Source organism: Lycium barbarum, chromosome 3, assembly GCF_019175385.1.
Source record: "Lycium barbarum isolate Lr01 chromosome 3, ASM1917538v2, whole genome shotgun sequence".
Lineage (NCBI taxonomy): Eukaryota > Viridiplantae > Streptophyta > Magnoliopsida > Solanales > Solanaceae > Lycium > Lycium barbarum.
The window spans coordinates 2,975,917-2,998,800 of record NC_083339.1 but is presented as its reverse complement, the minus strand read 5'-3'; the positions used below and the strand labels follow the sequence as shown (position 1 = coordinate 2,998,800).

Here is a 22,884-nt window from a genome sequence, read left to right as displayed (position 1 = left end):
CATCATTATCAACTATCGCCATCCACAACTAACATCTCCGGCCACAATCACCACCGCAGTCAATCACCATCGTTAATCAATATTTACAATTATCACCACTAACCATTATTATATCCATCAATCACTATTCATGTACCATCAACCTTTACTATACATCATCAATTACCTTCATTCAAACTTTTCTATAACAACATCGTTTGTTTAAATATTTTTTAATTACTATTGCGAAATATTGTTATAGAAAACACAAAATACAACATTACATGTTAAAATATGTTCCAAAAGAAAACTTTATCATTATACTAAAATGTTATTAAAGAAGATGACCGTTACAGAGAGATCCGAATGTACCATATTTTGGGGTGCCAAAATTTCAATTGAAGCAAAAAAAAATAAAAAATGAAATGATTTTTTGTTTGCATCTTGGTATATTACTATGAGAAAATTTCAGAAATATACAAGTTGGTCACTTACATTACCAAAAAAATCCCAAAACTTACATTATAAAAAATAGCTCAAAATATACAAACATATACATACACTTATACAGCATATACAAACATATAAGAAGGTAGAGAGAGATATAGCGTGCGACAGAGAGAAAAGTTTGGGTAATTTTTTGTAAAAATTAAAAAAAAGAGTTAATTTTAATAGCATTGTTACCTCAATTAACATACAGCGTAATTTTCTCAATCAACTATTACTAGTAGTATCACCCATTTAGTAATTTTGATTAATTAATTTTGCAATTTGTTGGCAAAGGGTGGGTCCCCAAAATCACGTGACTCATTTTTTACCTAACGGACTCGTCAAATCCTAAACAAACATCTGTAACGTTTTCCCTTTTATCTCAAATCCCTTCACACAAACAAATTTGAGTTATTTTTTGGAAGATTAAAAAAATGAATCAATTTTAATAGCATTAACATGTAGTGTAATTTTTTCTATTTACTATTACTAGTAGTATCACCCATTTATTAATTTTCATGAAAAAAAAAGATTAATTCATTTTGCAATTTGTTAAGTTGTAACGCCAAAGGTGGCCCCCCCCCAAAAATCACGTGACTCATTTTTTACCTAACGGACTCGTCAAATCCAAAACAAACATCTGTAACGTTTCCCCTTTTATCTCAAAATCAAGTACACAAACAAATGCATTCTCTTAACGTCCCAAAACGTTACCTTTCACGTCGTCAAACTTACCGTCCATCATCCTCATGGCCGCTTCTTGTGACGACGATTTCTCTCTCTTAGCTGACGATAACACCACCACCTCCGTCCCTCCTTTCTCTCACCGTTACAAGCCGCCGTTACAACGCTGTTCCAAAAATATCTCCGGCGATGATGACGTCGACGGTGACGTCGACGGTGAAGGATACAGTGATGTACAACCCTATCATATAAATCCTTACGACGAGAACGATTCGATTCCGTTCGAAAACGACGCCGTTGTTAACAGATCTAACGATAAACGAACGGATCGAGTGAATTTGTACGAAAATGATGCCGTTGTTGTTAACAGATCTAACGATAAACGTATAGATCGAGAAGATAACAACTACAAGAGATCGAAAATCAGAGTGAATCCGTTGGATGTTTACGAGAACGATTCGAATCTGTTCGAAAACGACGTTGATGTGAACGGATCTAGGGTTAATTCATCGAACGATAAGAGAATCGTCGATCGAGAAGATATTAGCGATAACAACAATTACAAGAGATTGAAAAATTTGTATGAGAATGATTCAATTCCGTTTGAAAACGATAAACGTATAGATCGAGAGGATATAAGCGATAACGGAACGATAACGCCGTATAATAACAGCTACAAGAGATCGAAACTCACGTCGAGTAGCGGGAGTGGAGAGTATAGGAAGGATCGAGAAGAATGGAGCGATACAGCGATCGCGTGTTTACTGGAGGCGTATATGGAGAAATTTGTGCAGTTGAATAGAGGTAATTTGCGAGGTAGAGATTGGGAAGAAGTAGCGGCTATGGTTAGTGAAAGGTGTGAGAAACAATCGAAGAGTGTTGAACAGTGTAAGAATAAAGTTGATAATTTGAAGAAGAGGTATAAATTGGAAAGGCATAGGATGAGTACTGGTGGGATTACGATGAGTCATTGGCCGTGGTTTAAGCAAATGGAACAGATTGTTGGGAATTCGGTATCGGTGAAAGGTGGTGCTACGTCTGAGGAGGAAAAAACCATCGTTGCGATGAACAATCCTGGTATTAGCAGGCAATCGAAAAGGTAGTAGTACATTTTCACTTTGGCAAATTCTAATTGTATGGTAATTTAATTCATATTTAGTATGATGATGATATGAAATGTAAAAAAAAATAGAATCTTTTATGTGATTCAGTGTAGGGTTAAAGGTGTGTATGCAGACTACCGTCCCCAAACCCCACTTGTGGGATTACACGGGGTATGTTGTTCTTGTTGTTGTTGATGACGATGATATGAAATGAGCTTAAAATGCAGAAGTAGTGGGGATTATACTGCTGACCTCGACTTGTTTGGAACTGAGTCATTGTTGTTTGCATTGCATAAAAATCCTTAAATTATTGAGCAGAATGGATAAAGACGATTCATATAACGGACCATAATTGTTGAGGTTGCGGTGTAGTTGATTGATTGATTTGATAATATCCCTGCAAATTATCGATGTTGGATGTAGAACAAGCTGATCTGCCATTGCTGAAGTGAAATCTTCTCGTTTTGGTTATATATTCTGTATTTACTTTCCATTTCAAAGAAATTTATCTTTTTGGTGTCCCATTTTAGGCTAGTTTTCTGCTGCAAGGATCAAACGAACTCGTGCTGGAAAAAAGCTGAATCTTTGTATACGGTGAATGATTTGAATTATTTGTTGAAACATAGGGAACTGCTTATAAAAGTCGTAATTTCTTGTTTCGATGAATTGGACCAATTTTAAGTCCTTATTTTGTGTTCTAATTAGTGGGAAAATTTGAGGTCTTCAATTGTTTTTTGAAATGTATTTTTACTTTTCAAGCTGTCCATCATACAGAACTACTCAGTTAAATGTGTATTAGTTTTATCGAAGCAAAAACTGGAGTTCCTTGTCTTTTCTTTCTTTGATATACTAGCTATTTGCTAACCCGAGTCTTATTCTAGTGGGATTCTGCATATAAAATACTTGAGCACAGTGTTCTTCTTCTTCTTCTTCTTCTTTGGCGAATTATCTAACATTTCAGTTCCTCCTTCAGATATGGAACACCAGTGCCTGGTCCCAGCGGACAGATTGTAAAGTCAAAATCTTCTATGGGTCCAAGGTGGAGAAGGGTAGTTCTTAAAATTAGTGGTGCTGCACTAGCTGGAGCCACACCAAACACTAATGATCCGAACAACCTTGATCCAAAGGTTAATTTACTTCCATATTCTCTTATACAATATTTTGCTGCCATGTGACCAGGAGGTCACGGGTTCGAGCCGTGGAAACAGCCTCTTGCAGAAATGCAAGGTAAGACTGCGTACAATAGACCCTTGTGGTCCGGCCCTTCCCCGGACCCCGCGCATAGCAGGAGCTTAGTGCACCGGGCTGCCCTTTTTTTTTTTATTCTCCTATACAATATTTTGAAGCAAGACTTGTTTAACCCTGGAAAAAACGAATTGGGTTTGAAAAATTTAATGGTAGTTAGTTTGGAGAGTATGCGCTATGTGATTATATTCATTCTGAGTGTCACATTCAAGATATTACATTATGTTGACATTCTTTAAGTGCAAATTTGGATGACAGATCAGTGAATTTACTGATGAAGAAATACCTATCACAAAAGCGAGGACTGACTTATATTTGCTAAATGAATGTAGTACAATGTATTTAGGCAAGATGCTAAACGCGTCTGTCAAGTTTGAATGTCAGGGTGATTGTAATGTTGATGAAAGTTTTTCTCACAGTTTGACTAGTTGTTAATGTGGCATTTAATAGTCTGGAGCACAAACCTTCACATTAATACTACTACGCTTCAATCCCAAGCATATTGGGGTTGACTATATAAATCCCCCGCTGTCCATGTTGCTCCATTTGAGTCAGTCTCAGTCAAATAGTATACACATTTAGTTTCTCTAGATTTTCTACTGGCATATAATTCTCTGACAAGACTAAAAAGACTCCTATCGAACATTTGGACCTAAGGTAAACGTACTGACACTGGGGATAATTATCCCCAATGGATCTCCCTGATAGCCTTTTGGATTTTGTTTGTTCTTTGGTTATGTACTAGAGCTAACATACTTGTGCTCACTCTTTTGTAACTACTTTGCTTCTTCTAGATGCCATGAATAGAATCAATTACTTCATAAAAAAAAGTAAACTATACTAACATGACTAAAACTTAATCTGAATTTTCTTAATAAGGAACTTAATCCCACCTAATTTGTATTCTTGCATATTGCTGAAGAAATTTTAACAGTTGAATTCAAGCTGCTGTGGAAGTAGGTTGGCCTAAAACAACACAATCAGTGTTATCAAAAGCGAAAAACGCAAAAAACTTCTAGGTGTGTTGGGGCTCTAAGCAGTGGCGGAGCCAGAATTTTCATCCAGGGGTTCAAAAATTCTAAAAGGTAAATACATGAAGAAGTCAGGGGGTTCAACATCTACTATATATACGTAACAAAATAATTTTAACTTTGAAAATACACTGTAATTTTTCGCCGAGGGGGTTCGGATGAACCCCCTGGAGCCAATGTGGCTCCGCCCCTGGCTCTAAGCGCAAATAATGCGCGGGCATCGAAAAGAGGTCCAAATGGAGAAAAAATATAGATATACATATTTAGTCCAAGACTAAAAATTATAAGCATCCATATTTAGTCTAAGACTAAAAATTATAAGCATGAATAACAAATATATGTACAAAGAAATTTACACTCTGCTTCAATTTGTTTGTCTTACTTTCCTTTTTAGTCTGTTTAAAAAAGGCCTCGTTCCTAATTTGGAAACTCTTTAATTTCAACATCATACATTGGCATGTTTAAGACCACAACCTTAATGGACATTTTGGTACATTATATATATTTTAGTTTAAGACCACAATATTCAAAAGTTTTCTTTACTTTCTTGAACTTCGTGCCAAGTCAAACTTGTCACTCCCCAAAACGGAGATTGCAATGTGGCCGGTACCCAGTGCCTACCAACTTGCACCGAGCGAACCATTATCACATAATACGTACCGACTTATATTCGCGTAACTCAATTCATTAATAGTAACAATATTAATTATGAGAGAAATAGAGTAAATCCATTAACAATCAAAGTGCATTAAACATAAATTAGAAATAAGTAGAAACGTCATTGGCGATGCCATATGAGTACTCAAAATAATATGAATCCTCTATGACGCTACGAATGAAATAATAAAGTTACGAGGAGATTCCGCAGTATACAAAAGATACAACTGAAATAGAGTGATCCTACGAGTACAAGGATGGGCTTACATATAGGAGAAAGTTGTCGGAACTCTATCCTGTATGCTAACCGCCCGTCTGCTAAACCTGACATATCATTTAAACAAACGATGCCCAAGTATTGGATTACTTAGATATGCATCGTAACCGCCACTCGTGATGGGGCAAGAGTTATACAAATATACATAAAGGAAGTGACAAGTGCATGAAATATAAATCAAATAAACAATTTAATTCACCAATGTATTGAAACATAAGTTACTTTATAGCATGTTTAGGATTTTTAAAAAACATCCCAAGTGTCATAGTGTTCCACCGTTCTTGATGTTCATTTCTCAAGTCTCACAATCATAGGTGATGTATACACTCGGGATGCCATCCACGAGGCCTGGCATACTCTCTCCGCTAGATTCGCTATGATACACGGGGGTACAAAACCAACGGGTCCGATCATACCCTCGACCGTATGAGCAATGGTACACACCAGTTACAGAATCCACGGGCCCGGTCATCCCCTCGATCGGATGAGCAAATCAACATCAATGTCTTTATAAAAACTCGTACTTACTTCCTTTTTCTAAAGTCATGGCCTTTGACCGAATCTATGATTTATCATTTACAAGTGGCTTGAAGCTAGGCATACCTCAATATCCCGCTAAGTTAGCTAGTTGTGTCGGTCGCTCCAACGATATTCAACAAGTTCAATCGGCATATATAAGGTCATTATTACTAAAGTATTTCCACAATAGCAATTTAATCTATAAAGTGTTCGACACTTAGATTAAATTCTCAAGGTTTCCTAAATCAACCCATGTCTGTGATATCATGCTCAATGACTTTAAGAACCTCAATAATGGTGTAGCTATCTTCATTTGAGTCATTAAAATCCAACATTCAAGTCTCAACATCACTATACCATCATCTCTTCCACCAAACAACTAATAAAACCTTACCTTATCAAAAAAAAAAAAAAAAAATCTCTTCCACCAAACAACCAACACCATTAATAACAAGCTAGGGTGACACATTTATGGTCACTCCAACAACCAATCGGCATCATTAATACATTTGTGAGCGTGCTTAAAGTGTTATACTTAAAGTTAAATCGGATTTTTCAGGGACGCTGCAAAACTAAGACAAACAAGTTGAAACTCATGGAGTAATGTTTTTTCGATAAAGTGAAATATCAATTGTTTAGTGTCACCTCTTCTAGAACCGCTCATTCGCAAGGAAATGCTTGTCTTAGAACTTTGATGACGACACTGAGCCTCGCTTTAGGGCTTAAGCGCGCCTTTGACAACACTCCTAGCAATCTATTCTTTCAATATGTTTATTAATTTTGGGATGACTAAACTTTAGTTTTTCTCATAGGAGTGTTCTTACTCTGTGTTCAATGTAAAAAAAATGTTATGACCACTTGGGTGACTTTCCAGTTGTACGTCCTAAGGAAGAGACTTTATCACAAACGTAATGTCAGTGTTACCAGCAAGATAAATGTATAAAAACTTCTCAACTTGTGTAAGAGAAATCGATGGGGGCAAGCAAGAAGTTGTCATATTGATTGCTGCTACATTTTTTAACTCTGTTTCCTAATTAAGTGAGATGTCGTACTCTGTATTTGTAAAAGAGGTAAGTGTTTATTTTTTTGTCAATGCTGATAATAAAGTTTGAATCTTTGAATATACCAGGTGGCAATGCTAGTTGCTAGAGAAGTCTCAATTGCTTGTCGTCTTGGTATAGAGGTATCAGTCAGAAAAGCTTCTGAATTTTTTCAAAGGAGTAGTGCTTTTACTGTGATCTGATTCCCTCAAACATGCATGTTAATTGTTGCCACAGGTGGCAATAGTTGTTGGCGGACGCAATTTCTTTTGCGGAGACACATGGGTAACTTCAACTGGATTGGATAGATGTACTGCCTATCAAATTGGGTAATTTCCTCCTGTTTCTGTTATAAATTGCTGTGCAATTATTAGCTAAGTTTCACTGTCATCCATTTCGTTTATTTTCATATAAGAGGTGGACTGATAAAGTCACACTTGATAGTCCAGTGATTGTTTCTAGCTTCTATGTCCTGTTTGTGGTTTTCGGTGTCTACGCTATTTTTATCTATGGTAACTTCTATTTTGGTCAAATACTTTTCTGAGCTTTTAATTATTAATATATATTACGATTTCTTCATTTATATCCTGAGTCTTATTGCATGTGGATATTGGAATGACAAAATAGTTGAAATGCACGAGGAAAAAGAAAAAAATAATCTAGAGAGTGTCTATGATGTGCAGAGCAACTATTTTTAAAATGATCTCTAATATGAATTATAGGGGCTTGTACTATCTACTACTATGGAATAGATCTTTAACAACAACAACAGCAATGACATGCCCTGTGTAATCCAACAAGTGGGGTGGTCTGGGGAGGAATAGATCTTTAAGAAAAAGGGTCTATGATGTGCAGAGTTGTTCTTAAAAATGATTTTGCAATATGAGTTATAGGGGCTTGCACTCGTTACAACCGTGGAATATATCTTTTAATGTGTTTATAAAAAGGCAAAAAGAACTTCCATGTAAATGCTTATACAAACACGGGCATGATTACTTGATTTGAGGTGTCCTGGTTACGGATTTGGGGCTTTTAATTTATGTTAAGTACAACAAATATTTGGCTAAAGTTTACTTCAACATGAATAAAACTGACAAAAAATTAAATTGGAGTATGGCTAGTGGTTCTGTTACTATTTGTTATTTGTTGTACTTTTTTTTTTTTTTTAATTATTATTATTTTTATTTCTTGTACTTTTGACTATTGTATTAATCTGTTTTCATGGTTTGTTCGTTATTCCTTTTTCGTCTTGCTTTGAATTGCTTGTTCCTATGCCGAGGGTCTACCGGAAACAACCTCTCTACCATGATAGAGGTAAGGTCTGCGTACATTCTAGACCCCAAGTTGTGGGATTTCACTGGGTATGTTGTTGTTGTTATGGCTAGTGGAAGAAACAAGGTTCCTTTTGACATGGACAAAATGAAAAAGTTGTATTAAATCATGATTCCAGCCCCAAAATTTGATTTTAAAGGTCAACTAGCTTTGAAGGAAATAAAATTATTTCACACAATCTTTACCCTTGCATGAAAAAAAATAAAATTATTTCACTCAATCAAGTCTTAAATATGTTTTGACAGATAGTTGGTTTTGTTCACTGATGTGAGATAATTTGCTCTCACTTCCCAAACCTAGTAATGGTACTTCCATTATTCATCGTATCATTTCCCAATCTTGCAGAATGATGGCAACTATGATGAATTCCATACTGCTACAGTCGGCATTAGAGAAGGTGGGTGTGCAGACTCGTGTGCAAAGTACATTTTCCATGCCTGAGCTTGCTGAGCCATACAGTAGGCAACGAGCTATACGACATCTTGAAAAAGGTAGAGTTGTGATATTTGGTGGTATTGGAGCTGGCACGGGGAATCCGCTCTTCTCTACAGATACAGCTGCAGCACTCAGAGCTTCTGAAAGTACAAAACGTTACACTCGAAATGCCTTATTTTACTATTTCTGAGTGGTTGTTGATTCGAAGTTTTCCTTGTTCAGTTCATGCTGATGCACTGCTCAAGGGTGCAAATGTAGACGGTGTCTATGTTTGTGACTCCCGAAATAATAGTGTTGCTGCTGAGCATATTTCCTATAGGGAGCTGGGTTCCGGAGGAGATTCCCCATTGGATATGATGGCTGTTACATTATGCGAGGAGAATGCAATTCCTGGTCCGTATTTTCTGAATGTGCTCTTTAAATTGCGCGACACTATTCTATAGAATGTTTTCCAATTTTCCATGTTTGGTTGGTCAAAATTTTTGAAAAAGATTTTCTCTAGGAACCCATAGCCCCCTTCCCCATCACCCCACACCCCTAAACCCACCCCCATATCCCATAGTGTTTGCCTAGATTATAGAAAAATATATTAAAATAATATTTTTGTATACTTACAAACCCCAGAAAATAACACATCTTACTCCCACCCTCATAGCCCCCATCCCCACCACCTCCACACCCTAAAACCAACCCCATCCCCCATAGTGTTTGCCTAGATTATATACAAATGTTTTTTTGAAGAATATCACTTGCATACTTACCAAACACCAGAAAATAAGTAAGAAACCCACTTATTTTTGAGGAAAACATTTTCCTTCATACCAAACACACCCTTAATAGAACTGTGTTTAGTTCCAACCTGAAGAATAAACGTTCTCTTACATGCTTTGCTTTTCTTGCAGTTGTTATTTTCAATCTTCATGGGTCTGGAAATATATCAAGAGCGTTATGTGGAGAGCAGCTGGGTACACTGATCGATCAAACAGGACGGGTTAGCTAGCGTTTTCTTGACGTATGTGTGGCATTTGCTTTCATCACAGAACTCCGAGGTTAATTTATTAAAAACGATAGAGAGATTCACAGAGAGCAGCATTGAGGCTGCAATGGCCATGGAATTTCTGAGTTGAGCGCCCCATGACCTATACTCGGATTTGTTTTATAACATGGGAAGGCGATAATTGGATCTTACTTAAAACAGATTATTACAAAGATTAAGATATCACCTAGTTTATAGAACTGATGAACTGTATGTTGTAGTTTAGATTTTCTTTCGACTGAACTTACTGGAATAGTGTTATAGGTTGGATTAAACATGTGTAGTGAGTTGAGTTAATGTTCTTGGAAGGAATATACATGCAGTTTTTGGGATCTTTGAAGATATGCAAGTCGATCCCTTTTAATTTTGGTCCTTTTTTTCTTCTTATTCTTTCTTTAATGTTTTGAAGTATGTGAAGATTTGTTATTCGACTTGTAATTTAGGAAACTTTATACTCCGGCCTTGAGCCGAAGGACTATCGGAAACTTCTTCTCTACCTCCCCAAGGTAGGGGTAAGGTCTACATACACTCTACCCTTTTCGGACCCCACTTGTGGAATTACATGGATATGTTGTTGTTGTTGTTTATACCCCGGCCGTTTTAATTTACGTAATGTAATTTGATTTGACATGAAGTTTAAGTAAAAAAAGTTATTTTTGTGGTTTTAGATATGCCGTAATAATTGTCCGGTTATAAAAGTTTTCTACTCAGGGTTAAATGGGAAATGCATAAATTGGAGTGGAGGGTAGAATTCTATTCTTCTTGGTTGTTGAGCGGGTCTACAATATATAGCATGCAAGTTTACATGAATCAAACAGCTTTTACCCGGATCTCTTGGATGATGTCTCTTATTTTCTATACCAAACCACAAACTAAGGCTATGTACACTGTTGTTTTAACCTTTTACAATTTCTGATCCACTATAGGAACATAAAATATAGCTGTGATAGATCCACTTCATCCATTTTGGATTGGTATGACATATCACTAAGAAATTCTCACCTGGTCATTGTGGTAGTCATTAATTATGTTGCTTGTATTCTTCAAATGTATTGTTATACTCGTGTTGAATTCTCAGAAAGTGCATCGTTTTTGAAAAATTCTACACATCCTACGTTAAGTTTAAAGAACTTTTGCGTACATCGTTTTTATCTTATTATGAGTCTATAAAGAAAAAGAACTTTTGTGTAATCTCTTTAATCTTGGTCTGCGTTGGTTACATATAGGGGTGTTAATGGTTCGGTTTGGGTCGGTTATTGATTAAAACCATAACCAAATCAATTTAGTCGATTTTTAAATGTCTAAAACCATAACCAAACCAAATAAAATAATAACCACCGGTTTGGTTATTGTCGGTTTGGTTCGGTTTGGTTGAATTTTTCGATTTATGACTAGCAGTCATGAGACTTATCAGTAAAACATTAAAAAGTTGAAAAAGATATGTTTTTTTTTTTGTTCAAACGATAACTTTTATTTATCGTTTAATGTGGAACATACATCATAGAAATATTTTCACTATTAGTGATAGTGTCATACTCAAGTTACCCAAAGTTGCTAAACTATTACATATAGAGCTAAAAACTAACTAAGTAGTGACTGCACCATTTTTGTCATCTTCATACACATACCTGGAAATAAAGTAGAGCATAGGAGCTTTTAGTTGTTGCTACAAACATACATATTAATTAAACATAAAGACTACCTAAAATTAAAATGAAAATATATGAAATAAAAAAACTTTGTGTAATGATCCCAAACTTTGGGGCAGCACTTGTATTTAGTCTTCAATTTTCCCATTTTATTAAAAACACTTTGTGTAATGATCCCAAACTTCAGATGTTTTTCTATCATTATCCCCAGGGCTAGGGTCTCGACTATAAAAAGTTGTTCTTTTCTGCCTTTTAGGAGGATTACCCACGGAAGAAGTATTAGGGCATTACCATGTGCTTCAGTTGCAGCAAATGTTGATGTTGCTGAAGTATCTTCTATAGGAACCTCCAAATCTACCACCTCTGTCCTTTTCATATGAAATATATTAGAAGTTTAGGACCCATTCAGACAAGAAAAAAGAAAGGTATAAATTCGGAAAAAAAAGAAGAAACAACCTAAAATCAAATGGCTGACAAAGAAAGGCAAAAAATTTAAGTTAAAGATATTAGACTCTAACGTGAGCTTCTGTTAGTAGGTTTACACTTAACACTTAAAGAATTAAAAGACTTAAAGACATGAGCTTAGACATATTTTTAAAAACATGGGCCTTAAACAATCATGTGAAATAAGTAGACCAAAAATCAAATTAATGATTAAAAGGTATAAAATATTTATAATTATTTATGAAAAACTAATATTATACATATAAATAATTATAAAATTTATGCATATAATTTATCGGTTTGGTTCGGTTATTTATTCAGTTATTTTTATATAACCATAACCAAATCAAATATTATCGGTTTTTAAAATTTAAAACCAAACCAAATCAAACCATACCAAATGTCGGTTTTTTTATTCGATTTGGTTAAATTTTCGGTTTGGTTTTGATTTTAACCAAAACCGTGAACGGCCCTAGTTACATATTGAAACATTCTAATACGAAAAAAAGTGCATATAAATTAGGATAGAGAAAGTAACATATGATAAAAAGGGTGGCACGGAGACTTGTATTATTGTTTTGAACTTGTAGAAATCTGTGATTGAAGTTATAGTCTAGTGATTGTAGTTTCAACGCACATTCAAAGTAATGTAGGGTCCAAATTTTTACCAAGATTTTCTTTTACTTGTTTTTTCTTAAATTAACTACTTCAATCTCAAGCTAGTTATGACCGGTTAAATGAAGGGTCTGTATTAATTCTTATGCAATTCAACAAGTTCATCTTTCAGTAATTCATTAGCAAACTTGATTTGACCTAAAAACTTTATACTCGCTTTCGGCGGAGGAACCATCCATAATTTTTACGAAGAAAATTCATTATATAAAAAAAGTAGATACACTAAAAGGTTAAGCAGATTCAATATGTACTGTATATAAGTATAAAATATTTTTGACCTTGTATATACAACATAATTTACTGACGAATCCCCTTGCTCAGCCCCTGTCTGCCTGATCCACTTTAGTTGGCATTATATTTTTGTTAATATTCAGAAAAAATATTCCATCCATTTCAATTTATTTATCTGATTTTAACTTAACACGAAATTTAAGAAAGTAAAGAATACTTTTGAAACTTGTAATCTTAAACTCAAGATATGTAGAATGTATTAAAATGCTCCTTAATCTTGTAGTCTCAAACACGCCTGTAAAAAGTTAAAATTAAAGAGTTATCAAAAAAAAAAAAAAACATTCTGTTTAAACAGGTTAAAAAGTAGGATAAATAAATTGAAGCGACGGAGTAACACATTTATATATTTTTCGCTAAAGTATCAGGTACTATCATGAGGAGAAAAAACACAAAAAAGAATAAAAATAAAAATAGGTCCAGAGTATGTGTCTCAAATTTGTCATTTGACTCATCAGACATGAAAACTGGCTGATAGAAGTTGCGGGAATCACGCCAAGGAAAATTGTAGTAGTGACAAAAAGAAAACAAGAAAAAATAAAAGCTGTCAAAAAAAATATATTTACAAATTGACAGCCTATCTTATATGTTCTGCTTTTTCCCATCAGTGATGAATACTTGACAGTCTAAAAGTTAATGGAGACATTATCATTTGGAGACAAGTCAAAAAGTAATTTTATAAAACAGATATAGTAGTAGTACTATTTACACTATTTTACTTGCTCAAACATTCTCGGTTCGTTTGGTTTATGAGATAAGAGATAATAATTTCAGCATAAATCTATAAGAAATAATATAACTTAAGAAATTTAAAATTGCATGTCCAAACAAACTTTCAACTTTAAATTATCATAATTTCAAATCATATCCAGACGACTCCTTAATAATTTTGAAATAGTTTGTATTGCGATTATGGAACTATTTATACAATACACATAATATGGCATAACAATTCCCAGATTACTGATCTCGGAGTGGCAAAGTGACTTTCTCCAGAGTTCTCCCAAAAAATTTTAAAACGTCAATGTTAAAATTTGAAAGTTTATGACAATTTATTTAGTGTAAAATCAAGCACATGTTTTATATTATACGTTGTATATCTTTTTTTTTTAATCTAATGAACTAAATATTTATATATCAATTAAATAATTTTATTATTATAATCAATATATAATTTCGGTACGACTTGTTTACCAACCAAATAACACCTCATTTCATTCTTTGGTGAATGAAAAGACATGTCACGTTTGGTTTGAAGAAAAAAATGTCATCTTTAAGATCAAAAGATTTAAGAGGTATTTACCGTATGTTAATGTTAAACATTTTATTTTAACAATACAAAGTCTAGAAACTCTTGTTTCGCTTAATTTTCGTGTTTAATAAAACTAAAATACATTATAATATCACTTTGGAGAAGTGCTTTTTTTTTTTTTTTTTTTTTTTTTTTTTTGTAAATTTCTTATGGAACCTTTTCACGGTTCGAGTAGGGCAAACGAAAAGCAAAAATAGGTCCAATAATGAAAAGCATAGGGGTGTACAAAGTAAACCGACAAACCGCACCAAACCGCTAAATCGAGTCAAATCGAGAAAAAAACCCGATTAATAGTTTGGTTTGACTTGGTTTGGTGTTGAAAAAAAAAATCCGACCATAATTGGTTTGGTTTGGTTTTAACTAAAAAAAGTCAAACCGAACCAAACCAACCCGACATTAATTATATTCAATTTTTAAATTATTTTATACATAAAAATATTTATTTGTAATGTAATTTATAAATATTTCTTAAATTTTTTCGTAATTTTTTATCTATTATCATATTATTCAAGCTTGAACTTAGAATTTTGAATGTCAATAAGTTTTATATCCTATGAATGTTAGTAACTCAAATAAAGTCCAAGTCGAAACCAACTCAACACTAATGCTAACAAAAGAAATTCTGTTTACCACTAGGAACGACAATAATGTTGGATATCTATTCTTTAGTTTTGCAGAATTAATTTAGAGAGTGAAAATACATAACTTAAGTTTTTTTTCTTTGTCATGTAATTAATACTTATTTAGCCGTACTTATTTTAGCATGATTTAGTATTTTTAGATTATGGTCATTTTCTTTATGGTTTGTTAATTAGCAATATTTATTTTAACCGATTTTATTAGCTTTTGTTGAATATTTTAATACAACGTCATTACTCTTCTCACATTTTGTGTTATTTTCTTAAGAAACACCTTAATTATATAGTTGTATCTTACTAGGACTAAAGAAATATTTGAAGTAAAAGTTATATCTTTTGTATCAAGATTATTCCGAAAAAAAACTCGAAAAGCCCGAGAAAACCCGAGGTTGAAAAATCTGAATTTTATTGGTTTGGTTTGGTGTATAAATTTAAAAACTCGACGCAATTGGTTTAGTTTGGTGTTTAAAAAATCCGAACCAATCCGATCCATGTAGACTCCTAATCAAGCATATGAATTAGCGTGACAAGAAGCAATCATGACATGTTCAGATGTCTTTGGGGATTTCACTTGGGCTTTGAGATTGTTGAAAATATAAATTCCTAGTATAAATTATATGGTAAATTAATTTTATGTTAACTGCCAACTTAACGTAACCTTCATTTCTTCTTGCTAGTATAAATATAAATTACTACTTTACCAAATACACATAAGTGGAGCTAATCAAAGTAAATACGTAAAATATAATCAACAATTTCCTAGATGGTAAGCAACTAGCCATTTGGTGGGATTGTAATACAAATTTATATTAAACAACATTTTGGTCTAGGTGAGTCTACTTATTAAATTATTCATAGGTTTACCATTATACTTAATTACCGCCAAAGGTTATGATATTTCATTCTTAACAAAATGTCTAGAATTTAAGTTTTGAAAATGAAATTGCCTTTTGTATAAGACGCTTTACTTCTGAAGTGAAATTTTCTGATGCAATCCCGAAATAATTAGACACAAAAGCAGGTTCCAAGCACGGAACACCACATGAGAAGAAAAATATGGTTCATTAAATTCCACTAGTGCCATATTTTGACTTACTTGCAAATAGCCCTACAAGTTATTTGAAAGTCAAACAATGCCAATCAGGGAGCTAGTAGAGTGAAGCTTTGCCTTCAACACAATCTTGAAAATAAATTAAATACAAAGAATTAACATTACATTACATCAGGAAAAACTACACAGTGGACTGATTGCTGCACTCCTTAGGGCTTGTTGGATCATCACATTTTCCAATAGTGCAGCAACTGGAATAATAACACAAAAGCAACCAAATAACTACTAGTAACATACTAGATGAAACATAAGTCCATGACTTTTGAACTTGTCATTTGCAGTAAGATACTGCAAATTGAACATATACTAGGACTATGAAACACCCGTGCCAACCAAGATTAGATCGAAAAATTAGTAACCGGGAAGCCCATCTTCGGTGGTGGCAAGGGAGGGGGAAAGAGAATTACGCGATTCGTCATAATCTTCACCTAATGGAGATTGTTCAACTCTAATCTCCTCAATCAATTTAACAACTTCAATCATAGTTGGCCTTTTTTCAGGTTGTGGCACTACACAAGCCATAGCTACATGTAACATTGACACCAATTCCTCCTCAATGTTCTTGTACCTCAACAATTCTTGATCAAACACTTCAGCAGTCCACTCATCCCGGACTACTGATCGAACCCATTTTGGCAAATCGACAGCCAATTCTTCTTCCTCGACTCGAGGCCTAGTCGGTGAAGGGTACTCCGAGGGAGCTCTACCAGTAAGCACTTCTAATAACAATACTCCAAAGCTATAAACATCAGATTTTTGTGATAACCTCTTGATTTCGGATTGTTCAGGCGCTTTATATCCTCCCAATCTAGCTATGGCATGGACAGGATTCAAAAGCAACGACAACCCAAAATCGGATATACAGGCCACCCCATTTTTGTCAAGCAACACATTGGATGATTTCACATTCCCATGTGGGATTCTTGAATCTGCATACTCTTCATGAATGTGAGCTAGACCTCTAGCTGCCCCTAGTACCAAGCTAATTCTTGTTGTCCAATCCAAAGGAATTCTCCCTGGTCCTCTGTTTCCTATTAGAATCAAGAAATAAAAAAAACCATCAATATTAGTATCTTAACCTATGTTGCTCGGGCTCACCAAAAATGTTGTCGCACCCGTGTCACATCCTCCAAACATGCATTATTTCTGAAGATTTCTGGAGGATCTAACACGCAACCATCGACATTTTTGAAGAGCTCGAGCAATACGGATCTTAACAACCCCACAAAAAGACAATCTTGAATTACAAAACAATCTTAATCTATGCTCCTGGGACTCTCCAAAAATGTCACCTCACCCGTATCGGATTCTCTAAAAACGCATTGTTTCCGGAGATTTCTGGAGGATCCGACACACATCCTTCGATAATTTTGAAGAGTCCTAGAATACAGATCTTAACAACCCCAAAAAAGACAATCTTGAATTAAAAAACAATCTTAACTTTGACATAAATAATTTCCTAAAGTTAGTTACCATGAAGAAGTGAATACAAACTCCCATTAGGCAAATAGTCATAAACAAGCAATTTTTCCTCCTTGGCATAATAATAAGCTCTAAGCTTCACCATATTAGGATGCTTAAGCTTCCCAATAACATCCATATACTGCTCAAACTCCTTTCTTGGACATGGATTTGCATCTTTCAATCTCTTCACAGCAACTACAATCCCATCATCAAGAACTGCCTTATAAACAGTACCTAAACACCCTTTCCCAAGCATCTCAGCTGATGCTCTTAACAAATCTTCAAGCTCAAATTTCTTCCTCCTATCGAAAAACACGAGTTTACTCCTATCAGTACCTGATGTACCATCACTATCACCACCACCATTATTCGCGTAAACGCGTTTTTCACTCGAATAACTACTCCTTCTCTTCCCATACTCACTACCTGACATTGAATAACTCTCTCTCGAATACTTACCACAGTAATATGCTACCATAAATGACACCACAACTAACAATACCACCACATTAACCATCACTATTGCTACTACCCATCCTTTACTTAACCCTTTTCGCGGTTTTTTTTCGCGGGGTTCTTCAATAGTATCCGTTGGTGATGATGAAGGTAAAGAACTAGGATTTGAAGGAACTGTTTGTGCATATGAACATTGAGGTAAACTACCAGCTCCACACAACCCTTCATTTCCATCAAAACTATTTTCACCAAATTTGTTGTATAAACCATTTGGAACCAACCCATATAGCTCATTATTCGATAAGTTCAGTTCTTTAAGATTTTCAAGAACAGTCAAAGATTTTGGAATTGTGCCAGAAAGTTGGTTATTTTGTAAACGAAGTGTGAGTAATCTGGTTAAATTTGAAATTTGGATAGGGATAGACCCTTCAAGATTGTTATTTGAAATGTCAAGACGGAGTAGTCTTCGAAGAGATGAAATTTCAGGTGGAATTTTACCCGAAAAGTCGTTACCGGAGAGGTAAATGAGTTTAAGATTAGTGCATTGAGTGATGGATATGAGAGTTCCATTAAGGCGATTATTACGAAGGTCTAGAAGTCTAAGAAGAGGGAGAGATGCAAGGGCTGTGATCGGTCCCCGGAGATTCAAGAAAGGGAGGATCAAGGCGGATACACGGTTGTTTATGCATTTTACGCCGAGCCAATGAGCTGAGCATGGGGTGGTAGAGGGAGAGGGAAGTGTCCAATTGTGGAGGAGAGTGCCGTGGATGTCGGTTTGGGATTGAAAACGGAGGAGAGCGGTGGTGTCGTTGGCGGTGTTCGCGGTGGTGGTGGTGGTTGTGATGAGTAGTGTGAGGAGGAGAAAGGAGAAAAAACGGTTCATGTTTTTGAAGGTTTAATGCATAATGAGCGGGAAGTGTGGAGTTAGAGTTTTTAAATATTAGGAGTAGGAAGAGAACAAAACAAGTTGAATTTGTAGATTAGATAGTGTGATTTTTATTTTATTGTTATAATCTTGGAGTCCGGCCGGCTCGCGTGCACTTTGATTAATTTCACGGAATACTTGTCATCTCTCATCAACAACAGGTGTACAGTGTTGAATTTGTGTACGATGTAGATCATTGGCGGAGACAGAATTTCCATTAAGGAGTGCATAAATATGAAGAAGTAAATACACAAAAAAGTCAATGGTGTTCAACATCTACTATATATACATAAAAATAATTTTAACTTTGTTTATACAATATAATTTTCCGCTGAAGGGGGTTCGGTCCCTCAATCCTACCTAGCTCCGCCCCTATGTTGATTAGATAACGGGGAAAAACTTAATGCACTTGATGTTTACACTTAATTATACTCCTTCCGTCCTAATTTAAGCGACACATTTTTCTTTTTAGTTTGTTTTCATATTTCTAAAATTAGAAACAACTTAATATTAAAATTTTACTTTTACCCTTAATGAAATTATTTATAGATACACAAATCTCTAAGGTTTGTTCCACAAATTTAAAATATTTCTTCCTTTCTCAACTTTTGTACCTAGTCAAATAGTGTCATATAAACTGAGACGTAGGAAATACTAATGTATCATAATTAAGTTATACTGTAATAAAGTAGATAACGTGTATAATGAATTATTATATAGTTTAGTTATAAGTGAAACATATTTAAGATATGTGTTATGTATTAGTCGAATTGATATAAATATGGAGTGCATATAAAATTTTGGTCAGTAATAGTGTGAAATTTATGGAACAAAAGAGTACAAAATAGAAGTTGAATTTGTGGACAGTGTAGATTAGACAGTGTGAAATTTTAGGAACAAAAGAGTACGTTAAAGTTGAATTTGTATACAGTGTATTTTTGTTTGATCTTTCCCTCAATAAGTAAGAAATTAAGAGAAAGGACAAGAATTAATGACAAGACTAAGAAAATGACAAAAGTGATCCCTTGAATATATTTTTGAATACATACAATATTTATATGGAATAGTATGTTAAAGGGGTGGTCTTTTCGCAATAAATACTTACTCGCACTCAATATTTATATTAAAATTTACCCAAAATAATTTTATAAGAAAATGAGAATACATAATAATTAAGTAATGAATGAGTATAAGAAAGACATTGATATTGCATTCATTGATTTGATATCTATACGGGTCAGTAAGTTATTACCATTCATCACTGGCTGGCAGCAAAGACTGATGTATTGTTTATATATAACGAATTCGGCAGAATTCAATAAATTCGACTAAAACCTTATATTTGTCTTAAATGTTTTATTAATATGTACAAAGTACAAACGTGATATTCAATAACTTCAGAGGGATAAAAATTCAAAAACGATAAATTTCAAATCCTGAATTTACTCGCACAGTCGAATTTGAGTTCAATCTTGGCACTGTTATTACTTTTTGGCAGAGAGGAAAAGAAAAGTTGGGGAAATGATTAAAGATAGTGCATGAGCATATTTTTTTTTTCAACCAAAAAAAAAAAAAAAGTGCATGAGCATATTGGGGGTGGTTTTGGGGAAATGATGATGTTCTTTTTCTCCACTCCCATAGCAAATGGAATCCAGTAAAGAAAGAGGGGTATAAAGGAGGAGTCGACATTAGGTGAAGAGTCTTCTTTTTCTTTTTCTAGTCTTTTCATTATGGTGACTTTTAGATAGAAATATGGTCTTTCTCCTTTTTTGTGTGTTTTTTATTTAATATTTGATACTTATATTAGGATTTGATTAATTTTGATTTGCGTCGTGTAAGATCCATTAGAAAGGAAAACATTTTCTATAAGAATTTTTTCATATCCAGTACTCGAATTCAAAATCTCTAATTAAAAATAGAGGAATACTATTCATCCACCAAAACCATTGTGTAGGACTTGAAATGGAGAAAACTACTCTTGTGTAGGCTTACTAAACTACATTCAAGAATTCCCATAAACTCTAATCTATTTATTTGGTGTAGGCTTCTAGCTGACTATAAATTCGTAACTTCAATTATCTAAATTTGAATGTTTGTATCATTGGGAGAATCACAAACTATTATGGAACTTCTATAATCAAGTGAACCATGCGATTTCTTTAAAAAATTGTGTTCCTATTCTCTTTTAAAGAGTTCCAATCTTTGTCATACAAACATGCATTATCTTTTTATGATGATGAGAGAAAATTTCTTATAGTACAAGGACAAGTTTCTAAGAAATTTAATTTTTGAATAGAAAGAGCGGTACGCAAATTTATCTGTCTTTTTCTTTGTGACTATACTATAATTTATATTTTGTAAAGTTTAGGAATGATTAGTCCTTTTGTTACTTTAATAGATAATAATGCACTAATAAAAGTTGTGGTTTTTAGGTTATGAAAAAAGCAAGGTTTGTCCCACCCTTAGCCATTAAGCAGTACAAAGAGATAGCTAAGGTAAAACTGACCTATCAACTGCTCCTTTTCTCTTTTAAAAGTTAAGTTACTCATACAATTTTTTTTAAAAAAGTCTTAGAAACTCAAAAATATATCGTAACATTTGTGTAACAATAAAACTTTTAAAACTTATAATTTCAGACATGATATGACATTTATGTGTATGAATTATGAAAACTTGTCATTAGAGGTAACATGGGAGAGTCAGATTAAATAATTTCCATTTTGAAAGGTGTAATTTTTTTTTTTTTTAAATGAAAGGAGTATTTCTTACGTGATACATTCTGTTTGAAATATTTCCATAACCTAAAGAAATCCAATATTCCTGTTGGAACTCAAGATACCCGTGGTCTTTAGTAGATATGTAGAATCACTAGAATTTCCTAAAATAGAGCTTTATCATTTCTGAGAAAAAACAAACAAGAAAACATTTAAAACAAAAATATTACTAATAATTAAAAACTCACTAGGAAGAGAGGTGAACTCTTTTCTTTTTATTTTCTTAAAAATTGCTACTGAATTACATAAAGTCAATATATAGAAACACTTAAAAAAATTTGCAGCACAAATGGTTGTGGGAAAAATTAGTGGATTTGAATTATATGCAGGCCAACATCAGCTTAATTAAGAAACAAAAATTGAGAAATAACTACGTTGGGAGAGGAATGAGAGTAGTAAATATTGACATTACCAAGAAATGAGTATATATTGATCATCATCTGATTTACGACAAATGATATTCTTTGGTTAGTTGACCTGAAGAAAATTAAAATTTCTTTTTGGGTTGAAAGAAGAATCATATATTAGGTTGGCGTTTCGCCATGCGTTTTCAAATCATGATATCAAACAAATGTTTGGACATGCGTTTCACTCGTGGTTTCAAACTCCAAATCATCGAAAAAGGCATGATTTGGGGTTTGAAACCATGGTTTTAACTTTTTTTAAATATAAAATTTAACTTATAAGTTTATATTTTGTAAAAAAAGACCCATAAGTTGGTAGATATTTTTAATAATTACCCCCATCAATCATTTACCAATCTCTTAACTTCCACCAACCTTTATTTATGTCTATCAACCTGTAATATACGTGGAGGATTATATTAAAGAGTAGTTACATTACTATTCATGTTAAATTTTCGTTTTTATTGAACTAAAATTTGATTAATTGGTGTTGTATTTTTTAGAAAGGCCTTCTAGTAGTGTACTAATTTTGTTATGAACTATGACTTGCTCATTTGGTAAGATTGTATAAGAATTGAGAATGTTTTGATAGTTTTCACAATTTGTGGGGATTTTTATGTCTATAAGAAAAAATACAATTTAAAATATCCAAATTGCATGTCCAAACATAATTTTCAAACCATAATTTCAAACTATGTCCAAACGGGGCTTAGATGGTGAGTCTAATCGCCATAACAATTTCCACAATAACTTTTTAACTTTAGAAACTTTATATCCCTACACCTTTAATTAGGACGACAAATGGTGACATGATAACAGAATGGAATGATAATGATTAATCATTACCCAAATTGTTCAAATTTAATTATGCGCCAAATTAAATTATTGCAATACTCAATTACCATCATATTTATCAA

General features: G+C 33.7%; 2 protein-coding genes across 2 annotated transcripts; one reads left to right on the top strand and one right to left on the bottom strand.

Moving 5' to 3' along the window:
• Positions 1 to 1,122: 1,122 nt before the first annotated feature.
• Positions 1,123 to 10,199, top strand: LOC132629926 (uncharacterized). Its single transcript, XM_060345350.1, has 7 exons — positions 1,123 to 2,251; positions 3,229 to 3,382; positions 7,114 to 7,167; positions 7,262 to 7,353; positions 8,702 to 8,937; positions 9,014 to 9,184; positions 9,694 to 10,199. The coding sequence occupies exons 1-7, from the start codon at positions 1,218 to 1,220 to the stop codon at positions 9,789 to 9,791; spliced, it is 1,839 nt and encodes a 612-aa protein (XP_060201333.1). The 5' UTR covers positions 1,123 to 1,217; the 3' UTR covers positions 9,792 to 10,199.
• A 5,785-nt stretch (positions 10,200 to 15,984) lies between these two features.
• Positions 15,985 to 18,818, bottom strand: LOC132629925 (leucine-rich repeat receptor-like protein kinase PXC1). Its single transcript, XM_060345349.1, has 2 exons — positions 17,418 to 18,818; positions 15,985 to 16,975 (listed from the first exon to the last, which is right to left on the bottom strand). The coding sequence occupies exons 1-2, from the start codon at positions 18,745 to 18,747 to the stop codon at positions 16,296 to 16,298; spliced, it is 2,010 nt and encodes a 669-aa protein (XP_060201332.1). The 5' UTR covers positions 18,748 to 18,818; the 3' UTR covers positions 15,985 to 16,295.
• Between the last annotated feature and the right edge of the window lie 4,066 nt (positions 18,819 to 22,884).

Excerpts from the sequence above, each read along its gene's own strand:
- LOC132629925 (XM_060345349.1), bottom strand. The coding sequence starts at position 18,747 with ATGAACCGTTTTTTCTCCTTTCTCCTCCTCACACTACTCATCACAACC. Across the intron at positions 16,976-17,417 it reads TTTGTATTCACTTCTTCATG|GAAACAGAGGACCAGGGAGA; the intron begins GTAACTAACTTT and ends TGATTCTAATAG.
- LOC132629926 (XM_060345350.1), top strand. The coding sequence starts at position 1,218 with ATGGCCGCTTCTTGTGACGACGATTTCTCTCTCTTAGCTGACGATAAC. Across the intron at positions 8,938-9,013 it reads AGCACTCAGAGCTTCTGAAA|TTCATGCTGATGCACTGCTC; the intron begins GTACAAAACGTT and ends TTCCTTGTTCAG. Across the intron at positions 9,185-9,693 it reads CGAGGAGAATGCAATTCCTG|TTGTTATTTTCAATCTTCAT; the intron begins GTCCGTATTTTC and ends CTTTTCTTGCAG.